At 40.7% G+C, this 18226-nt stretch overlaps 2 protein-coding genes across 3 annotated transcripts in view; one reads left to right on the top strand and one right to left on the bottom strand.

Annotated features, from left to right (window-relative positions):
• Window positions 1–216: 216 nt before the first annotated feature.
• Window positions 217–7936, top strand: LOC114042380 (collagen alpha-1(XI) chain-like). 2 transcript variants are annotated; one of them, XR_003568985.1, is made up of 3 exons: window positions 217–695; window positions 889–2456; window positions 7885–7936. XR_003568985.1 is itself a non-coding variant. In XM_027861064.1 (2 exons), the coding sequence occupies exons 1-2, from the start codon at window positions 241–243 to the stop codon at window positions 1103–1105; spliced, it is 672 nt and encodes a 223-aa protein (XP_027716865.1). In that variant the 5' UTR covers window positions 217–240; the 3' UTR covers window positions 1106–3224. The 2 variants fall into 2 exon arrangements, 1 of the variants encoding a protein (XP_027716865.1); XM_027861064.1 differs by lacking the exon at window positions 7885–7936 and having other exon boundaries at window positions 889–3224.
• Window positions 7789–18226, bottom strand: part of LOC114042390 (vomeronasal type-2 receptor 116-like) — a 46936-nt gene continuing 36498 nt past the window's right edge. The window contains 3 exon segments of the mRNA XM_027861084.1: window positions 7789–8687; window positions 8690–8728; window positions 13790–13913. Coding sequence (XP_027716885.1) covers window positions 7789–8687; window positions 8690–8728; window positions 13790–13913 — 1062 coding nt within the window.

Genomic DNA, 18226 nt, shown 5'->3' with positions numbered 1-18226 from the left:
GTTACTGTATCTGGGGTCCCATAGCTGCCAGCTGTTGGCCTTTGGCAGGGGCTGAAGGGGGATAGCACCCCCTTCTCGCTGCAGCTCCCCCTCCACGGGCCTCTGTGGCTCCCCCAAAGGATGTGAAGGATTTTCCGAGCCAGTCATGCCGCGCTTCCCAGGTGGCTGGAGTTGTCTTCATTCAAGGCCCACATGAGACTCGGAGGGCTGGTGACGGTCCGAGGAGATGGGCCCCGCTGAATGTCTGGCTTATTAAATGCTCCCTGTGCGCCTATGCCAGCAAAAAGATTGGCGTCCGCTCTCAAGCAGCTTGCATTCTCCTTGGGGGAGGGGAGGGGAAGGACCCGGGCTGGGTGCCCCGGGGGAGAAGGCCCTCCTGGCCACACCTGGCGTCTGGATGCTTCTGGGGCCCAGAAGAGGCGCTCCTCCCTGCACTGTGCGGCCTGGGGGCCCAGCAACCACCCGGGGTGGGAGGGCCTCGTCGCTGCCCCCGGCCTGTCGTGGAGGAAGAAAGTGGCTCTTAAAAGGGCTGATGATGGATGGCGGACGGCTCCTCTTGGAATCCCCCCACCCCCCGTGGAGCTGCAGGCGGGACACGCGGGGCGGCTGGGAGGCACCCGGACCCTTCCCATCCCGATTCTGGAAGCAGTGACCCGTGAGGCCGTTCCAGGGGGTCCGGTGGGAGGTGAGAAGCGGTGAGTTAAGGCGGGGGGTCTGAGTGGACCCGGGGAGATGCGGAGGGAAGCGCAAGGCCGAGGGCCGGACGCAGTATGGAGCAACTAGGTGAAGAGGCTTCTGGCCCGGGAGAGTCGATGTGGGCTCAGGGATGAAGCCTCTATCCTCACCTGGTTGGTTTTGTTTTTTTGTCCCCGTTGTTGCTGAACACAGAATGAGGGGGCGCAGCAGACGAGGAGGAGCTCTCTGGGCAGACTCGGCCTCACGCCTCCTTCTGATCACCCCCCGGGCCCCACGGGAACGAGAGAATGCTGGAGGAGAGACCCCAGGCCCGGACTCGCCAGGTGCGCCAGGTGGAGTGCCGGAGCCTCTGGGCCCTGACCTAAGGCCCCTCAGCGTGATGGAGACCCCGAATACCAGTCCTTCTTAGCTCCCGTTAGAGGCCTGGGAACGTGTATTCATAGGGTCAACGTGGAGAGGTGATACGGGATAATGAAGAGCGATGGATGTGATGACCTCAGTTCAGATCCCGGCTCTGCTGCGGTAGCTGTGTGACCTCAGCTGACACGCTTCACTCCTCTGGGAGTCGGTTTTCTCAGGAGTAAAAGGAGGGTGTTGGACCAAAAGACCACCATGGCCTCTTCCAGCTCTAAAGCCATCAGTCTAATTCTTATGAATTTGTAAACTAGTTATCGCGAGCCTGCTGTGGGCACGGCCTCAGCTCTGTGCGGGAGCGTAAAGACAAAGCCCTCAAAGGGCTTACTCCAGAATAGGAGACGTGAGACGAGTACTAAATAAGTAAGGTGCAGAGCAGGATGTGGTAAGAACTCTCGTCCGAGGGTAGGGCCGGCCCCTAATGCAGGCTCTGTAAGGGGTGACACTTGCCATGTGCCCTAGGTGGAGATGGCCGGTCTACCATGGGGCGTTGGAGTGGCGTCTAGAGCGGGATGTAAGGGGGCAGATCCGCTGTGCCCTAATTGTGCCAGTTGTAGGGTGCCATACCCTCCAGGAGAATAGTGAGACACCAAAGAGCGAAGGGCTCCTAAGAGCTTGGCTATGAATAGGTTTTATTAGAGTTAAATAGGTTGATAGGGTTGTTTAAGGGAGTTTACTCACAGGATCAGTCGTCATGGGTGGCAACAGGACAAAATAACATTGTGGATCCCTGCACCAACCCCAGGCCAGGTGTTGCATAAACGCAGAACAAAGAAGGCGTAGTGCCAGAGATGGTCTCGGGTCATATGCAAGCGTCCCCATGGAATAGTTGGAGCTGGTTTTGCTGTTTATGTTTACTCAAGGTAGTTTACATTCTCTAAGACTCGAGGTCATGTTCCTAGGCTCTGGCTACCACTATACCACCCCTCATGACCTGCTTATATAATCTTTCTGATAGTATCTTTCACAAAGTTTCCTGAGTAATACACAAGTGGGTTTGTTGACGTGAAGGAAGCAATCCACAGCAGCAATACCAGCTCAATAGGAAAACAACGTGACCAATAAGAAAAGCACCACAATTGTTCCAATTTCCTTCCATCCCACCCCTAGGGAGGTGAAAGAAAAATCAGTGGCCTTTGATGATTAGTGGCAGAACTGAACCTCCGTGAAGGCCAGATGAATTTCTGGAGCAAGTTCAGGGACAAAGAAACATGGCTTGGGCAATTTTACAACGTATTGGGGTGACACAGAATGTTACAAGAATCGATTACAAAATGGAATCACAATCACTTGATTTTTCTCAATTTTCCCTTTTTTGTCAATGGGAAACGTCATCATTTTTCCTGGTAAGTTAATGTAAGAACAACCAGAATGATTAATCATAGTATAAACCATAGTAAGACTACATAAAACCATGGACTAATTTCAGAGGGGAGATTTACACGTCACCAAGATAACTGAGAGAACTCAGTACACAGGTAGAGTAAAGCAAAAAGCCAAAATAGTACAATAAGAGCCATCAACCCATTCTCAATGTCCATTTAATCAGCACATTTCATCTTGGATCTCAAATGTACCATGTAGTTGTCTGGTCTCCGGAAACATCTTTTCTTGGTCATTCTAGGATAGGTCTCTTCTTTAGTAGTTTTACTTCTCTGGTTCCAAGTTATTTGGAGAGACTCTTTAGATGTTCCTGCTAAAATCTTTCACAAAACAGATCTCAATACAAGTTAGTATAGCCTCTCAAATTTGATTTCTCCAGTAACTAGTTCATGTGGTGAAAACAACCGGAACCTTGTGGCTCTGATGTTATCAACACAAGTGCTGGAAGGGCAACATCAAATTAGGAACCCGTAATTCACTTGAAACTTTGGAGAATTTAGGGTTTCACATGCACCGTTAGAATCATTTACATTTGACGTGTGATTGTCTGATCTTGTTGCTTTCTCAAAAATTTTCCAATTAATTTCGGTTCCTTTAGGAAGGTCCGATGCTATTGAGGATCTAATCCTATATATGAAAATATAGGTAACAACAGTTTTGGTAGGTAGAGACTTTCCACCCCTAGGTTCACAGATGAATTTTCTTTTTTTTCCTTTTTTTTTTTAATAGGATGGACGTACATTTTCATGTATTTTATGGACATACAATAAATATGAAATATACAGAAAATTTAAAACAAAATTTACATCAATTACTTTATACAATTCATTAGAAAACTTACATTTTCTTTACATTTATTTCACAGGAATTGGTATAGATGTAAAAATATTTTGAGTATCAGAGCCCATCTTTCCCAATTTAACAATTAAACTCTACAAAAAGTGGTTATTTCAAACTACGCAAACATCCTCCAATTTTTTTAAACTTTTGATTCAGTTATACCATAAAAACTAGAAATGAGGCATTTCAAAAGTTTTATGTTCTATCTGCATTTTAATTTCAAATGTCAGTTTCTTAACATTTTTACTTTATTAAAAATTATGGGGGAAAAGAGTCAGAAAATCAAAAGTTGTAATGAGTGTTGGGTAAAAACCAGTTTTAAATCACTTACACCAAATAAGAACGCACCAGAAAGAATTGTGCAATGATGAATCTATCCTTAACAGTATTTCACTACAGGTACCTGACTGGGTCTGTTCTTTTTCTAATGACTGTCATGTAAATTACTCATCTGCATAAGCCCACTCATTACTGAATAGAGAAAGATCAGATCAAATATTAAAACATCCTACAATTTGAATATTATTTGTTAAATGTCTTAGCATATATTTCATTTGCAGATCTGTCTTGGGTCAATATAGTGGTTGCCTTTGTAATCAAATTGTTGCATGTTTTAACAAATGAATTTTCTTACAAGAGGCTGACCTTACTCCAGTTGTAACAAAAGACCTTGAAGGAGATGTATGGATACACTTAAGTAAAAATTCCCAGTTGTATACAGAGAACAGTGTATATCAGGTTAGTTGCCTGTAGCAGAACATGTTCAGTTGATAACCATATTCAACAGGAATAGATGTTACACAAATGTTATTCTCCACTAAGATGACTGATTGAAATGAAATTCTATTCCTTAAAATAAAATAGAAGAGGTTTCTGACTTTAACCTTATAAATTAATAGATTCATATCTTTGTCTCACCAACTTTTTAACCTTTGTCCAATTACTCTCATAGCATTCTGAAAAAAAAATGAGATGTTTCAGGGATTTAATCTTATATATGACCATATAACTATTAGCAGGTAGATGACAAAACCCAAGTACTAATTTGTTTAGTTGTTTGGAATATGGAATGACTACACATTCAGATTGAAAACAGTAAGATGCTACATACTTGCATTGTATTCATATCTTCTACTGACCACCTGCCCTGTTTATAGAAACTTGCTATAAAAGGAAAAAGCATGAAAATGATCATAACATCAAAACTGGTACTTCAGGCCTAAGCGTAAAGGCACAGAATGACTCAACACAGGTATGCTAGGATAAAACATCCTTAGCTCTGTTTGATTCCAGGTAAGAGTCACAGTTGAAAACCAATCATGCAGTGAAAATTCCACCTCATAGCCAGACTAAGGTATAATCAGGTTGGAAACATTCCTGTTCAAAAGGAAGTAACCCAATGGGGGAACTGAGTCAGGAGAGTTCTAACTTTGGCTCTGCCAAGGTCATCCTCTTGGCCTTTCCCAGATAAGACCTCCACCTGTAACAATTCAGGATTACACTCCCTCTGAGTATCTTACGGCATTTCTTTTGAATGGTAGATTACTGACTTAATGACCCATCAGACAAATATCCCTGAATTTGAAACTTAAAACAAGATCGGTTACAGTCCCAAATGACAAGTTTCACTCATCACAACTTAGGGTCGAATTCAGTTATTTTTCACTCATGGTGTTGCAATGATCAATAAAAGTTTACCGGGACTCCCACACACATAAGAGATTTCACTAAACATCCTTAACTTGTTTTTCTTTTCTTCTCCAAATTTAAACTCATCCTGGTGTAAAGATCACTAATTAGAAATTACTTCTATAAACAAACTTGTAAATTCTCAGTAATCTGATTTCACTGTGTAGAAATTCCATAGCCACTAAGTGGCTCTTTTTCCCAGGGCTGATGGCCTTGCCCAAACAAGTGGTTTCAAGAAGCCTTGCAAGTTATAGATAAAGAGGATTCTAAAAGGTCTTTTCTTTGTGCCTTTTCCTCACACAGTAATTAACAATTTGTTCTTTTTTGCTCATAATTTTCTAGTCCTCACCAAGTCTTATACTCATTAGTGGACCTAACTGATAGGATTCTTCCCAATGTAATACAGCTCATCTATCTGGGAGTTCTCAGGAGGGCTCGGGCTTGCCCCTTCTGCTCCCTTAAATAAATTTCTCTTTTTGTAGGGAGAAAGCAAGACAGTTCTTGAAATTCAAATTGAACATAATGTATTATGAAAATGAGTAGGAATCTCACATAATTTATAGCAAAGTTTCTGATTTCAACACAAATCAATTTTAAAAGTTATTTTTAAATTGAGCAGTATTTAACTTTAGTTTGTCAGACTGCCTTAATATCTAACTAGATGTTCCAATCAAACTCACTTTTTGGTTGTTTCCCAATTAATACAAACTTTCTCTCTCTCTCTCTCTCTCTCTCTCTCTCTCTCTCTCTCTCTCTCTCTCTCTCTCTCTCTCTCTCTCTCTCTCTCTCTCTCTCTCTCTCTGTCTCTCTGTCTCTCTCTCTCTCCAGGAAAGAATTAATAATATAAGCAGGCAGTTTTAAAGTACCAGGTCTAGTTTTTTTTTTCCTCTGAAACTTCACTGATTACTACTGTAATCAGGGTGGGAGGGAAATGCTCTTAATTCCCTTAAAACAAATTCTAAAGAATATTAACCGAATTACTTGCTAGCATTTATTTTCAACATTTATAAAAAACATTCAAACCATTATATGGGTCTGAGGGGAAAAGGTTTCTCTTCTTTTTTTTTTTCCTCATCTGTCTTACATTCCAGAACCTGGCCACTATTTAGGAATGTAAAGGAAGAGAAAGAATCTTTCTGAAAACTTATAGGGATTCACATTAGTTAACAAGACGGAGAGATTTGCCAGCAAAGTTTTTTTCCTCTGTGCACACAATTACAGACTGTGAGAGACAAACAGGGACAAAAAAAAAAACCACAACTAAAACAAACAAAAAAACAACAGACTGGAAACTATGAGACAGTGGCATCAATATTAAAAATTACCTCTCCTTGCCTTACTAGATATCTCCAGAAGCTATGCTGTCATACACACACATATAAATACATACAGCTTAAAAAATTATTACCCTCTTAAAGCTGCACCTGTCTTGTTTCTTGCGTATTCTGATCTGACACTTCCTTTATTAATCATAGCCCAAATAATCTTCATTCACTGAGTTTTTGCTTCTCTGCCTCTCTCTTGTCTGTGTGATGCATACAGTCAGAAGGGAGGAGGAGGAGAGACAGAGAGGAAGAGAAAGAGGGAGGGAGGGAGAGAGAAAGACTCTGGTTTTTTTTTATCCTATCATAATTAGAGCAATTGCAATTTCAAAGTCTTTCTTAACAGCTCTGAAAGTTCTTATCTTTACATAGGCTGTAAATCTTCCATTAAGTAAGACGAACAGCAGGCATCCTATGAGATTCTTCTCTCCTGCCCCACCCTCCCCTGGAAGCCTATCACAGCACAAGCCAATGTGCATTTTCTGGACATTCTTGTATTCTTGCAGCTCAGGCCACCCCTCTGACATACATTTGGAAGTGGGTGGCCAAGCTGGGTTTCCCCTCTGGCAAACATACCAACTGTCCCTCAGGGATGAGAATGGCCAGGATTTCGCCTGTGGAAGAAACTCTGCAAGTCCATTTATTTGGTATCCTGCCAACTATGCCACATTTAAGGGGGTAGATCTGTTCTGCCCAAATATGCCAATTGTAAGGTGGCATATCCTCCAAGAGAATATTGAGATACCAAAGAAAGAGGGGCTCATACTGACTTGGTTATTAATCTATTTTATTAGGATTGATTAGGGGAGTGCACCCACAAGAGGCCAGTCGTCCTGGGTGGTAGCAGGACAAAGTAACATTGTAGATCCCTGCACCAGCCTTGGACCAGACCAGATATTCTAGAGAAACAGAGCAAAGAAGGCATATTGCCAGGGATGGCCCAGGATCACATGCAAACTTTCCCATGGGATAGTCGGAGCTTCTTTTGCTATATACATTTACTCAAGGTAGTTTACATTGTCTGTAAGACTCAAGGTCGTGTTTTTGACTCTGGCTACCACTGTATACAGGGGGAAAGAATAGAAAAACTCCTCGTGTATGGAATTGAGTCCTTAAAATGGGGCAGAGGCAGGAGGGAGGAAGTCTCTATCAGTCAGGAACTCAGGCAAGAGGTGAATAAATGAAGCAAGGTGGGTTTAGCTAGTGAGCGATAACCCCTGGAAGATCCCAAGGATGGCCAGAACCTAGAGAGTGAAGAGAACAAAATCCTTGCTTACTGTGCTTTGAAATTTAAGGGCTGATTCTGAAGGTTAATATTCCATTAAGAGCAGTGGGAAAAGTGAGGAGGACGACTTAACTAGTGCAGTCAGGGAAGGGGCAGGTCTCACCAAGATATTAAATTATAGCTATTTGTGGCTAATGTAGTCGTTTTGTCCAGTATTTCTCATGCCCCTGGAAGAGCCTCTGGGGCAAAGTTCCTGGCTCTAGAACCTGCTTTATTCTTTAACCTTTCTAGTGCGTTCCTTTCTGGCCTTAGCAGGATCACATAGCACTTGGGAATAAAGATGCAACTCAGTAACCCAGCACTGGAGGCCAAGATGGCAAAGACCTTCATGGCCACCATGGCCTTCCCCTTGGAACTCTGGTATGTGGGGAGGAAAGAGACCCACACACTGCAGAAGACCAGCATGCTAAAGGTGATGAACTTGGCTTCATTAAAGGTGTCAGGAAGGTTCCTGACCAGGAAAGCCATTATGAAGCTGCCCAGGGCTAGGATGCCAGTGTAGCCCAGGACACAGTAGAAGGCAATGACAGAGCCCTCCTTACACTCAGTGATGATGTGGCCAGGTCCAGAGTGAATGTCTGTACCTAAGAAGGGAGGTGAGGTCCCCAGCCAGATCCCACAGAGAATCACTTGGATCACAGAGCAGAGGAAGACTAGAGAATTGGACACCTTAGGCTGCACCCACATCTTCAACCTGCTTCCTGGTCTTGTGACCTTAAAAGCCAGAACCACCGTGATGGTTTTGGCCAAAATAGAAGAAACTGCCACTGTGAAAACGACTCCAAATATTGTTTGCTGAAGAAGGCAGGTTGCTGTGGTAGGATGGCCAATGAAAAGCAAAGAACAGAGGAAGCAAAAGATGAGAGAGATGAGAAGTGTGTAGCTGAGAACCTGGTTGTTGGCCTTGACAATGGGAGTATCTTGATGCTTCACAAAGATAATGAGGATCAGCACTGTGAGGAGAGACAAGGAGAGAGCCATGCAGGTCAGAGTCCATCCCAAAGGTTCTTGGACACTGAGGAAGGTCACTACCTTTGGGAGGCACTGGTCTTCTTGTTTGGATATTGATCTTCTGGGCACTTCACACAATTGTCCGTATCTGCAATTTAGTAACCAATTAAGCAATTATTAAGAATCCACTCTGTCCAAGACCCTGTACCAGGCAGTGGGGAAATAAAATAATAATAATAAAAAGACAACAGTCCCTGTCTTCAGAGACCCTGTGCTCTTTTTACTGGTGAGATGAAACATGTACACAAATGAGTAAACTAAAGGTAATTTGATGAGAGAATCAGCTGGAGGAGGTTTAATAAAAGGAAGATTACATGAACCTTGAAGGAAGCTATGGATGTCAGCAGACAGAAATGGGAAGCATTGTGTTCCAGGAATGAGGCAGAGCCTGTGCAGAGTTACAGAGGCAAGGGATAGAATGTGAAATTCGAAGAATTTGCTAGTAGTCAAATTTGAATGAAAAAAAGATCCCAAGAAGGAGACTAATGTGGGATAAGGGTTGAGAGCAGTTTGGATCCAAATTGTAAAAGAACTTTGAACACTAAGCTAAAGAGTTTACATTTTATCCTAAATGTAATACGTCAACTGCTTGTCAGCAAAGAGATGACATGGTCAAAAGTGTGACTTGGGAAGGTTATTTTAGCGTCTTTGGAAAGGGTAAACTTGAAAGAGGGAGAGCAAGAAGACCAGATAGGGCATATTACTAAGACTGGGTGAGAGATGAGAAAAGCCTGAGCTAGAATCATGGCCATTTCCGTGGAGAGAAGAGGATGGGTAAGAGAACAACAGCAAGGACAACAACAACATTAAGAAATTCTTTTCTAAAAGTACACGAGGAGACAAGGGCAAATGGAGAAGTCAGATAGAAATTGGGTCTTTTGCCCTCATCAAATCGCTTTCGGTTCGTTCATTTTTGTATATGTTGCATCTCAGAGTAGAATGAATACAAGATCTTCATCTATGCTAAAAACTCCTACAAAGTATAGGCAGAAATAATTTCGTATTAATATAAAAATGTATATCTAAAACAAAAAAACAAACATCATTGGCAATGGGGATACTCTAGAACCTTTGTCAAAAATATGTGAGTAAAGTAAGGATGCCCACTCTCCCCACTATTGTTTGGTATAGTTCTAACAATAGTAGGAATAGCAATATGATGAGAAAGAAATTAAAGGCATAAAGAGAGGTAAAGAGAAAATAAAGCTATCCCTATTTGCTAATGACATGATGGTTTACTTAGAAAACCCTAGGGAATCATTAAGCATACTAGAAATAAATGACGAATAACTTAAGTAACTAGAGGAATATCCAGTGCTCATGGCTGGGCTATGCCATGATAATGAAAATGACAGCCGAAGTTAATTTACATTTGTAATGCTATGCCAATCAAATTATCAAAGAAGTATTTTACAGGAACCATTAAAATAGTAAAATGGAAAAACTGAAGATCTAAAATAATGAAAAGAGGTAGGGTTGAAGGGATGTAGTGGTAATGAGCAAATTAACTTAGCATGAACAACTCTTACTTATTTTAAGCCTCTACTTTGTGGCCAGTTGGTTGTTACATAAACTGCTTTTCTGTAGTAAGATAAGCACCTGACGGGCATGGTTTGGCAATGATATGTGTATATCCCTTCCTAATCTGGTAAACAACTACTAATGACTGTCTTTCTTTTGATTAATTGTATCCCCAGCACTTAGCACAGTGCTTGGCACATAAGAGTTGCTTAATAAATGTTTATTGGGTTGGATGTGTGTCTCCCAAAACTGTTAAGTGCCCCTTAATAACATGTGTGTTGCAAATGTTATTAATAACTGATAAACAATTGCTAATGATGTTAACTTTTATGGTTTCCTTTCATCAAAAAGATTAGATAATAAACCACCAATCAGAACTTAGATGTAGCTTCTAAATGCCCTGGTTAGAACCATAGAAACTGACAGGAAGCCGCAAATATTAGCCTAATCATGACTTATGTCTAGGACAGATTCCTGTGCTCCTTGCACTTAGAAACTTGAGCATCGTATGTCTATCAAAGATAGAATATGTGTGTATGTGTATAATATATATGTGTACACACATGCATAATAAAATAAACACATACAAAAATAAATATATATATACACATAGAATTTATTAATACACACACATATTCTATTTTTTGTGTGTGTATAATATATATGTATACACACATAATAAAATAAACACACATATTAAAACAAATACATATGCACATACACATAGAATTTATTAATACACACACACATATGTGTATACATATATATATATATACAAAAGAACCTTTTCCCAGTAGATGAGTGGTCAAAGGATAAGAACAATCAGTTCTTTAAAAGAATTGCAAACTATTTTCATGCAAACATGAAAAAGTGCTCCAAATCATTAATAATGAAAAAAAATACAAATCAAAACGACCCTGAGATTCATCTCACCCACTGTAAATTGGCATGGGTGATAAAAGATGAGAATAGTCAATGTTGGAGAGGTTGTGGGAGGGTAGGCACACTAATGCATTGTTGGTAGAGCAGGAAATAAATCATTTTGGAAAACAATTTAGGATTATGTGAATAAAGTGACTAAAATTTCCGTACCCTCTGACATAGAGATCTCATTACTAGGCTAATACCCCAAGGAGGCCATTCATAAGAAGTCCTAATACACCAAAAGACTTCTAGCAGCACTTTTTGTGGTATCAAATAATTAGAAACAAAATAGATAGATAGATGCCTATTGATTGGGAAATATCTATACGATTTTTTGGCACATTAACATAATGGAATATTACAGTACTATAAGAAACAAATGTGGAAGATGGAGAAGTAGCAAGAAACAATGCACCTGACCTCTACTTATTCCCCCTTTCCAGACTGAACCCTGAAGGTGCAATCTAAGAAAAAGTCACTAAGTCATTTTTTTTCTAGCTTACTGGCATAGGGCAATGAACAGGAGGCCAGCAGACATTGGGGATGGGATCTAGTCAGGAGTGTACCATGTGGAGCATCGTGTAGGGAGATTCTGGGTACCAGGGCAAGAGGAGTTCCCAGGCCTATGCCAGGGCACCCCAAACCCCTAAGGGAGCCCTGTGCAGGAATAGATGCCAACTGGCAGCTTTGTCACCAACTACTGAGTTCCAAGTCACAGCTCCAGGGTGGAGTACAGAAGGGAACCTACACCCAGGGGGTGGCATTCCAGGATAAAGACATCTCATTGGTCACAATTTCAGGGAAATAATTTTGGCAGCAATGCAACCCTAGGAGCAAATTGGGGCCTAGTCCCAGTTTCTAACCTAGTCTGTAGCCTGAAGAGGAATAACCAGGGCAACAACCCTAGGCCAAAGGGGAACCTGTAGAACTCAGAATCAAGTTTCCTAGCTGGCTGATTGTGGCTAGGTTAAACTTTAGTCAAACTCAGATCAGAGACTTCCACAGCTCAGACCATAGGAGCGGCAATCGGCCTTGGATACACTTACTTTGGGAGCTTTGAAAGCCTACTGGTCCCCAAGATGAGCTCTCCCTGTGATCCTGGCATAACACAACACTCTACCCCAAGAAAACAGCAATAGGACCAGACAAGACCTCCTCCCCAGAATTGTGAAGAGCCAAGCCCTAAAATCAAGTCCAAATTCAGAGAGTAGGCTAAAAGAATAAGCAAGAAAATAAAATAATCCCACCATTAAAAAACTATTATGGCAACAGGAAAACTCAACATGCAACCCCAGAAAAAGAGAATAACTCCAAAATATCTAGAAGCAAAGCCTTAAAGAAAAACATTGTGGTTTACCGTACCCTCTGTCAATTAGCAATGGTGATAAAGGATAAGAAGAATCAATGTTGGAGAGATTAGGAACAATTTCAAATAGAATTTCTGGAAGAGATTAAGCAAGATTTTTTTAAAAAGTTTTTTTTCAATGAACTAGGAGTGCTAGAGGGAAAAAAATGGAAAAGAAATGAGAGTTGTAGAAAAAAGAATTAGAAAGGCAATAAACTGCTTGGCAAAAGAGGTACAAAATCTTGCCCAAGTGACAACTCCCCTGAAAATTATAACAGACCAAATGGAAGCCAATGAATCCATGAGGCAAGAAGAAATCTTAAAACTAAGTCAAGAGACTGAAAAAATGGAGGAAAAATGTTAAGTGTATATTAGCACAAACAGCTGACCTAGGAAACAGATGAAGGAAAATATGTAAGAATCATTGGAGTATCTGAATGCCATGAGCACAAAAAAGAAGTGTAAACCTCTTATTTCAAGAAATTTTAAATGAAAAATTGTTCAGATCTCTTAGAACAAGAGGACAAAGTAGAAACAGAAAGAATCCACTGATCATCTCCTGAAAGAAATGAAAATTTCCACAAGCATTGTAGCAAAACTTTAGAGCTTCTGGATCAAGGAAAAAATACTACAAGGAGCCAGAAAGAAAGAATTTAAGTACTGAAGAGCCACAGTAAGGATCATACATGATTTAGCAGCCACCACTATAAAGGAATGGAGAACTTGGAATACATTATTCCCAGAAAGAAGTGAACTAGGAGAAAGCAGTGTTATGGAAGACAAGGGAGGTGACAGTTTTCTAGCAGGTTTGGGGTGGGAAGGGGTTGATTGTCCAAAACTGCAGAAAGGTCAAAAGAATTAGGATTGAGAAAAGGCCATTAGAAGTAGCAGGGGGAACCATTGCTAATCTTTGAGAAATCAGTTTCAATAGTGTAGTGGGATCAGGAACCTGATGGTAATTAATTAGAGGCAGCAGCTTGTCAAGAGAGATATAGAATGATAGCTTGAGGGGATGGCAGAGTCATGTGAAGTTATGGTTTTTTTTAAGGATGGGTTAGAACAGGGCATATCTGTTAGCCATAGGGGAGGAGCTAGTAGAAAAAGGAGATCTCTTACCAATGGATCAGTGGTTAAAGGATATAAGCAAACCAGTTCACAGAGGAAGAAATCAAAGCTATCAACAAATGAGAGTAAAAGCTCCATATCATTAATATTAAGAGAAGCACAAATCAGAGTTACCCTGAGGCTCCACATCACACCAAAATCACTACTTTCATGACCTTCCCTATTTCTACTGAGGGCATCACCATTCTTCCAGTCTCCCAGGTTTGCAACTCAGCATTATGCCGAAACACTTACCCCTCTGGTTGGAAATCTCTCCCTCTGAGCACTGGGCACAGTCAAAGCAGCAGATAGGCTGTCCCTCCTGGGCAATTTTCCTGAATCCAGAGACACAGTGCTCAGTGCACACAGCCTGGAGGATCTAGGCAGCAAGTGAAGAGAGTACATCAGAGCCTGGCTCTGTCCTGAAGAATGAGAGTTTTGCTGCTGTGTGAGAATTAATGATACTGGTTTAAAGTGGGAAAAGATGTTCATGATAGGGATTCTTATAGAAGTTGTTTTGGATTTTTATTCATCTTTTTGTTACCTATCCTTGACAATAAAGATGCTTTTAAAAAGTTATATCCTTGATACCTAGCACAGGGACATACACATAGTAATCAATCAACAAACATTTACCAAGGAGCCAAGATAGTGGAGGAGAGGCAGCAACTCAGCTGAACTCTCCAAGCAACTTTAAAATAATGTCTCAAATTGAATTCTGGATTGACAGACCCAACAAAAGGTCAGAGTGAGACATTTTTCTGGTTGAAAACAACTCAGGAAGTCGACAGGAGAAGTTTATGACACTGGGGTGGTGGTCACCCTAGAGCACAGTACATGCCATGACAACAGCAGCAGTGGGAAAGTTGAAGGCAGTTGGAGGCAGTTGAAACAGCAACAGCAGCACCTTCAGGAACTCTCATCCCACAGATGGCAAAGGGTTCAGACAAATGCTCTGAAAAAGATTATGAGGATTCTTTGCTTGTACTTTGTGCAGGACCCTGTTGCATTGGCAGTATGAAGCCCTATGTCATAGTTCCAGAGCAAATAGCAGCACCAGTGCTTGTGTCTGCAGGGGAGCAGGGGCCCTGGTTACAGTTCTACGGTGAACAAGAGTGCTTGTGGTCACTCACAAGGGAGCAAGAGCCCTGACATTAGTTTCAAGACAGAAAGCACTAGAACTTTCAGCTGCAGGAGAGCAGAGAACCTGGTCACAGTACTAGGACCAAGGGGATCACTAGCACTTATGGCTGCAGGGGAACAAGATCTTTCCCTAAGTGAAGATCAGAGCACAAGCAAGGAGAGCAATGACCACACCTCTCCTTGGATCATACCCCCTGGAAACCACTGAAAACTTACAACCCCCTGGAACTAGCTCTAAAAAGAACAGCATGAAAAACATGAAGTTTGGGACAGTGCCCCCTCTACTCCAGGAGGGAGCCCAACTTTACCATGAAGTTAAAAGTCAAGTAATAGGCTGAAAAAATGAGCATGACCATAAGAATCTACTATGATGACAGGTCAAAACACAAACTCAGAAGGCAGCAATGTCAAAGCAGCTACAACTAAAACCTCTAAGAAAAAATGTGAATTGAACACAGGCTCAACAAAAATTCCTGGAACAGCTCAAAAAGGACTTTAAAAATCAAATAAGGGGGGTAGAGGGGAAAAATTAGAAAAGAAATGAGAGTAACACAAGAAAATTGTGAAAATAGAGTAAACAACTTGGTAAAAGGCACAAAACATACCAAAGAAAATAACACTTTAAAAATAATAGGCCAAATTGGAGGGGGGGGGGGGAGGGACAGAAATCCATTTAAGAGGACTACTTAAAAACCAGAATTGGCCAAATGGAAAAAAAAGAGGTACAAAAATTCACTGAAGAAAATAATTTCTGAAAAATTAGATTTAGGCAAGTGGAAGCTAATGACTCCATGAGACATCAAGAAATAATAAAACAAAGTCAAAAGAATGAAAAAAAAAGACAATTCGAAATGTCTCACCAGAAAAACAACTGACTTTGAAAATAAATCAAGGAGAGATAATTTAAGAATTATTAGACTACCTTAACACCATGATAAAAAAGCCTAGATATCATATTTCAAGAAATTATCAAGGAAAATTGACCTGATATTCTAGAATCAGAAGATAAAAGAGAAATTGAAAGAATCCACTGATCATCTCATGAAAGAGATCCCCAAATGAAAACTCCCAGGAATAGTATAGCCATATTCCAGAGCTCCAGGACAAGTAGAAAATATTGCAAGCAGCCAGAAAAAATTCAAATATTGTAGAGCCACAGTCAGGATCACCCAAGATTTAGCAGCTTCCAGATTAAAGGAGTAGAGGGCTTGAATTATGATATTCTAGAAAGTGAAGCTAGGATTCTGACCAAGAATCACCTACTCAGCAAAACTGAGTATAGTATTTCAGGGGTAAAATGGATATTTAATGAAATCAAGAACTTTAAAGCATTTCTGATGAAAATGCCAAAGCTGGAAAGAAAATTTGAATTTCAAATACAGTGCTCAAGAGAAACATAAAAAAGTAAACTGGAAAGAAAAATCATAAGGGAATCAATAAGGTTAAAATGTTTAAATTCCCATATGGGAAGATGATTGTTGTTGTTATTGTTCATCTTTCATTTTCCAAGAGGACTAGTGACATCATGGGTGATGTCTTGCCTTGCCTGTAAACTGGATTTAAATGAGGTAGAATTGCACAATGTTGTCAGCCACACTGTCTCTTCCAAAGTCATCAAAGTCCAGTGGCAGGGCAAAAGTCAAGATAACTGGTGATGGCTCAAGATGGAAGACCTTGGTACCTTAGATGTCTGACAAAGTTGCAAGTATTCTACAGCACTTGCTTCAGCTGCCTTCATGGGCATTGATACAAATTGTTCTCATCTGCCCACTTTATGGGGGAAGTCTTCACATGCTTGGGGTAGACATTCCCCTAACTCACCAGTAGGTTTGAGGGAAGATAATACTTGTATCTCTTAAGAACTTTATCATTATTAGGGCAGTTAGAAGGGGGTATACACAGACAGAGGGCACAGGTATGAAGTTGACTCTGAAGGGATGATCTAAAAAAATGAAGGGTTGAGAAAGAGGCATGCCCTGGGAAAAGGGAGAAGAGAGGGAGAATGGGGGAAATTATCTTACATAAAACAGGCATACAAGGAAGAGCTTTTACAATGAAAGGGAAAATGGCAGGGGTGGCAGGCAACACTTGAACTTACTTCCAATGAAATTGATTCAAAGAGTGAATAATAACATACACACTTGGTTATAGAAATCTATCTTACCAAATGGAAGTGGGAGGGGAAGTGGAGAAGAGGTGGGATGATGTAAGGGAGGGTAGATTAAAGCAGTCAGTGGTCAGAAGCAAAACAGATCTTTGAAGAGGACAGGCGAAAGAAAGAGGGAGAGGGAGAGAAAAAGAGAGAGAGGGAGAGAGAGAGAGAGAGAGAGAGAGAGAGAGAGAGAGAGAGAGAGAGAAATAGGATAAAGGGAAATACACTGTTGTAATCATAATTATGAATGTAAACCTTTCCAGGTTTTTCTGAAATCATCTTGCTCGTCATTTCTTATAGCACAATAGTGTTCTATCAAAATCATGTAATACAACTTGTTCAACTATTCCCCAACTGATGGGCATTCACTTGATTTTCAATTCTTTACCACCACAAAAAGAGCTGCTATAAATATTTTTTGTAATATAGGTCCTTTCCCATTTACTTTGATCTTTTTGGAATACAGACCTAGTAGTGGTATTTCTGGGTTGAAGGGTCATGCACAGTTTTACAGCCCTTTGTGCATTTTTGTTCCAAAATGCTTTCCAGAATTGTTGGTTCAGTTCACAACTCCACCAACAGTGCTTTAAGTGCCCCAGTTTTTCTATATCCACCCCCCAGCATGTGTCATTTTTTCCCCTGTCATATTAGCCAATATGATAGGTGTAAGGTGGTTGTTGTTCAGTCATTTCAGTCGTGTCTGACTCTTTTTGACTCCATTTGGGATTTTCTTGGCAAAGATACTGGAGTTTGCAATTTCCTTCTCCAGCTCATTTTATAGATGAGGAAACAGAGGCAAAGAGGGTTAAATGACTTACTCAGTTAGTGTCTGAGGCCAAATTTGAACTCAGAAAGGTGAGTCTTCCTGACTCCAGGCTTGGCAATTTATCCTTTGAGTCATCTAGCTTCTGAAGTGTTACCTCAGGGTTGTTTTAATTCTCATTTCTCTAATCAATAATGATATAAAGCATTTTTTATATGACTATAGATAACTTTTATTTTTTTTCCTCTGAAAACTGCCTCTTCATATCCTTTGGCTATTTATCAATTGGGGAATGACTTGTATTCTTATGAATTTGACTCAGTTCTCTATATATTTGAGAAATGAGGCCCTTATTAGAGAAATTTGCTGTAAATTTTTTCCCAGTTATGATTATTGTGTGTGTTTTGCCATCCTGTTCCCCTCCCCTATTGTTTATCTTTTTCGGTTCTTTCACTCTGACTGTTTTCAAAAGTGTATTGTAGGCCAAGCCAATATGATAATTCTACCTAAATTAATTGACTTTTTCAGTGCCATACCAATCAAACTACTAATATTCCATCACAATTATATACCACAACTGGTTCAGTCATTCCCCAATTGATGGGAAACCCCTCAGCTTCCAATTTTTTGCCAC

This window comes from Vombatus ursinus, unplaced genomic scaffold (assembly GCF_900497805.2).
Source record: "Vombatus ursinus unplaced genomic scaffold, bare-nosed wombat genome assembly UNPS02014417.1, whole genome shotgun sequence".
In the NCBI taxonomy this organism is placed as follows: Eukaryota; Metazoa; Chordata; class Mammalia; order Diprotodontia; family Vombatidae; genus Vombatus; species Vombatus ursinus.
Note: the sequence above shows the minus strand (reverse complement) of the source record. Positions and strands in the feature narration are given on the sequence as shown.

Coding starts and splice junctions, on each gene's coding strand:
- LOC114042380 (XM_027861064.1), top strand. CDS start 241: ATGTCTGGCTTATTAAATGCTCCCTGTGCGCCTATGCCAGCAAAAAGA. Junction 696..888: donor CCGGTGGGAGGTGAGAAGCG/GTGAGTTAAGGC, acceptor TGCTGAACACAG/AATGAGGGGGCGCAGCAGAC.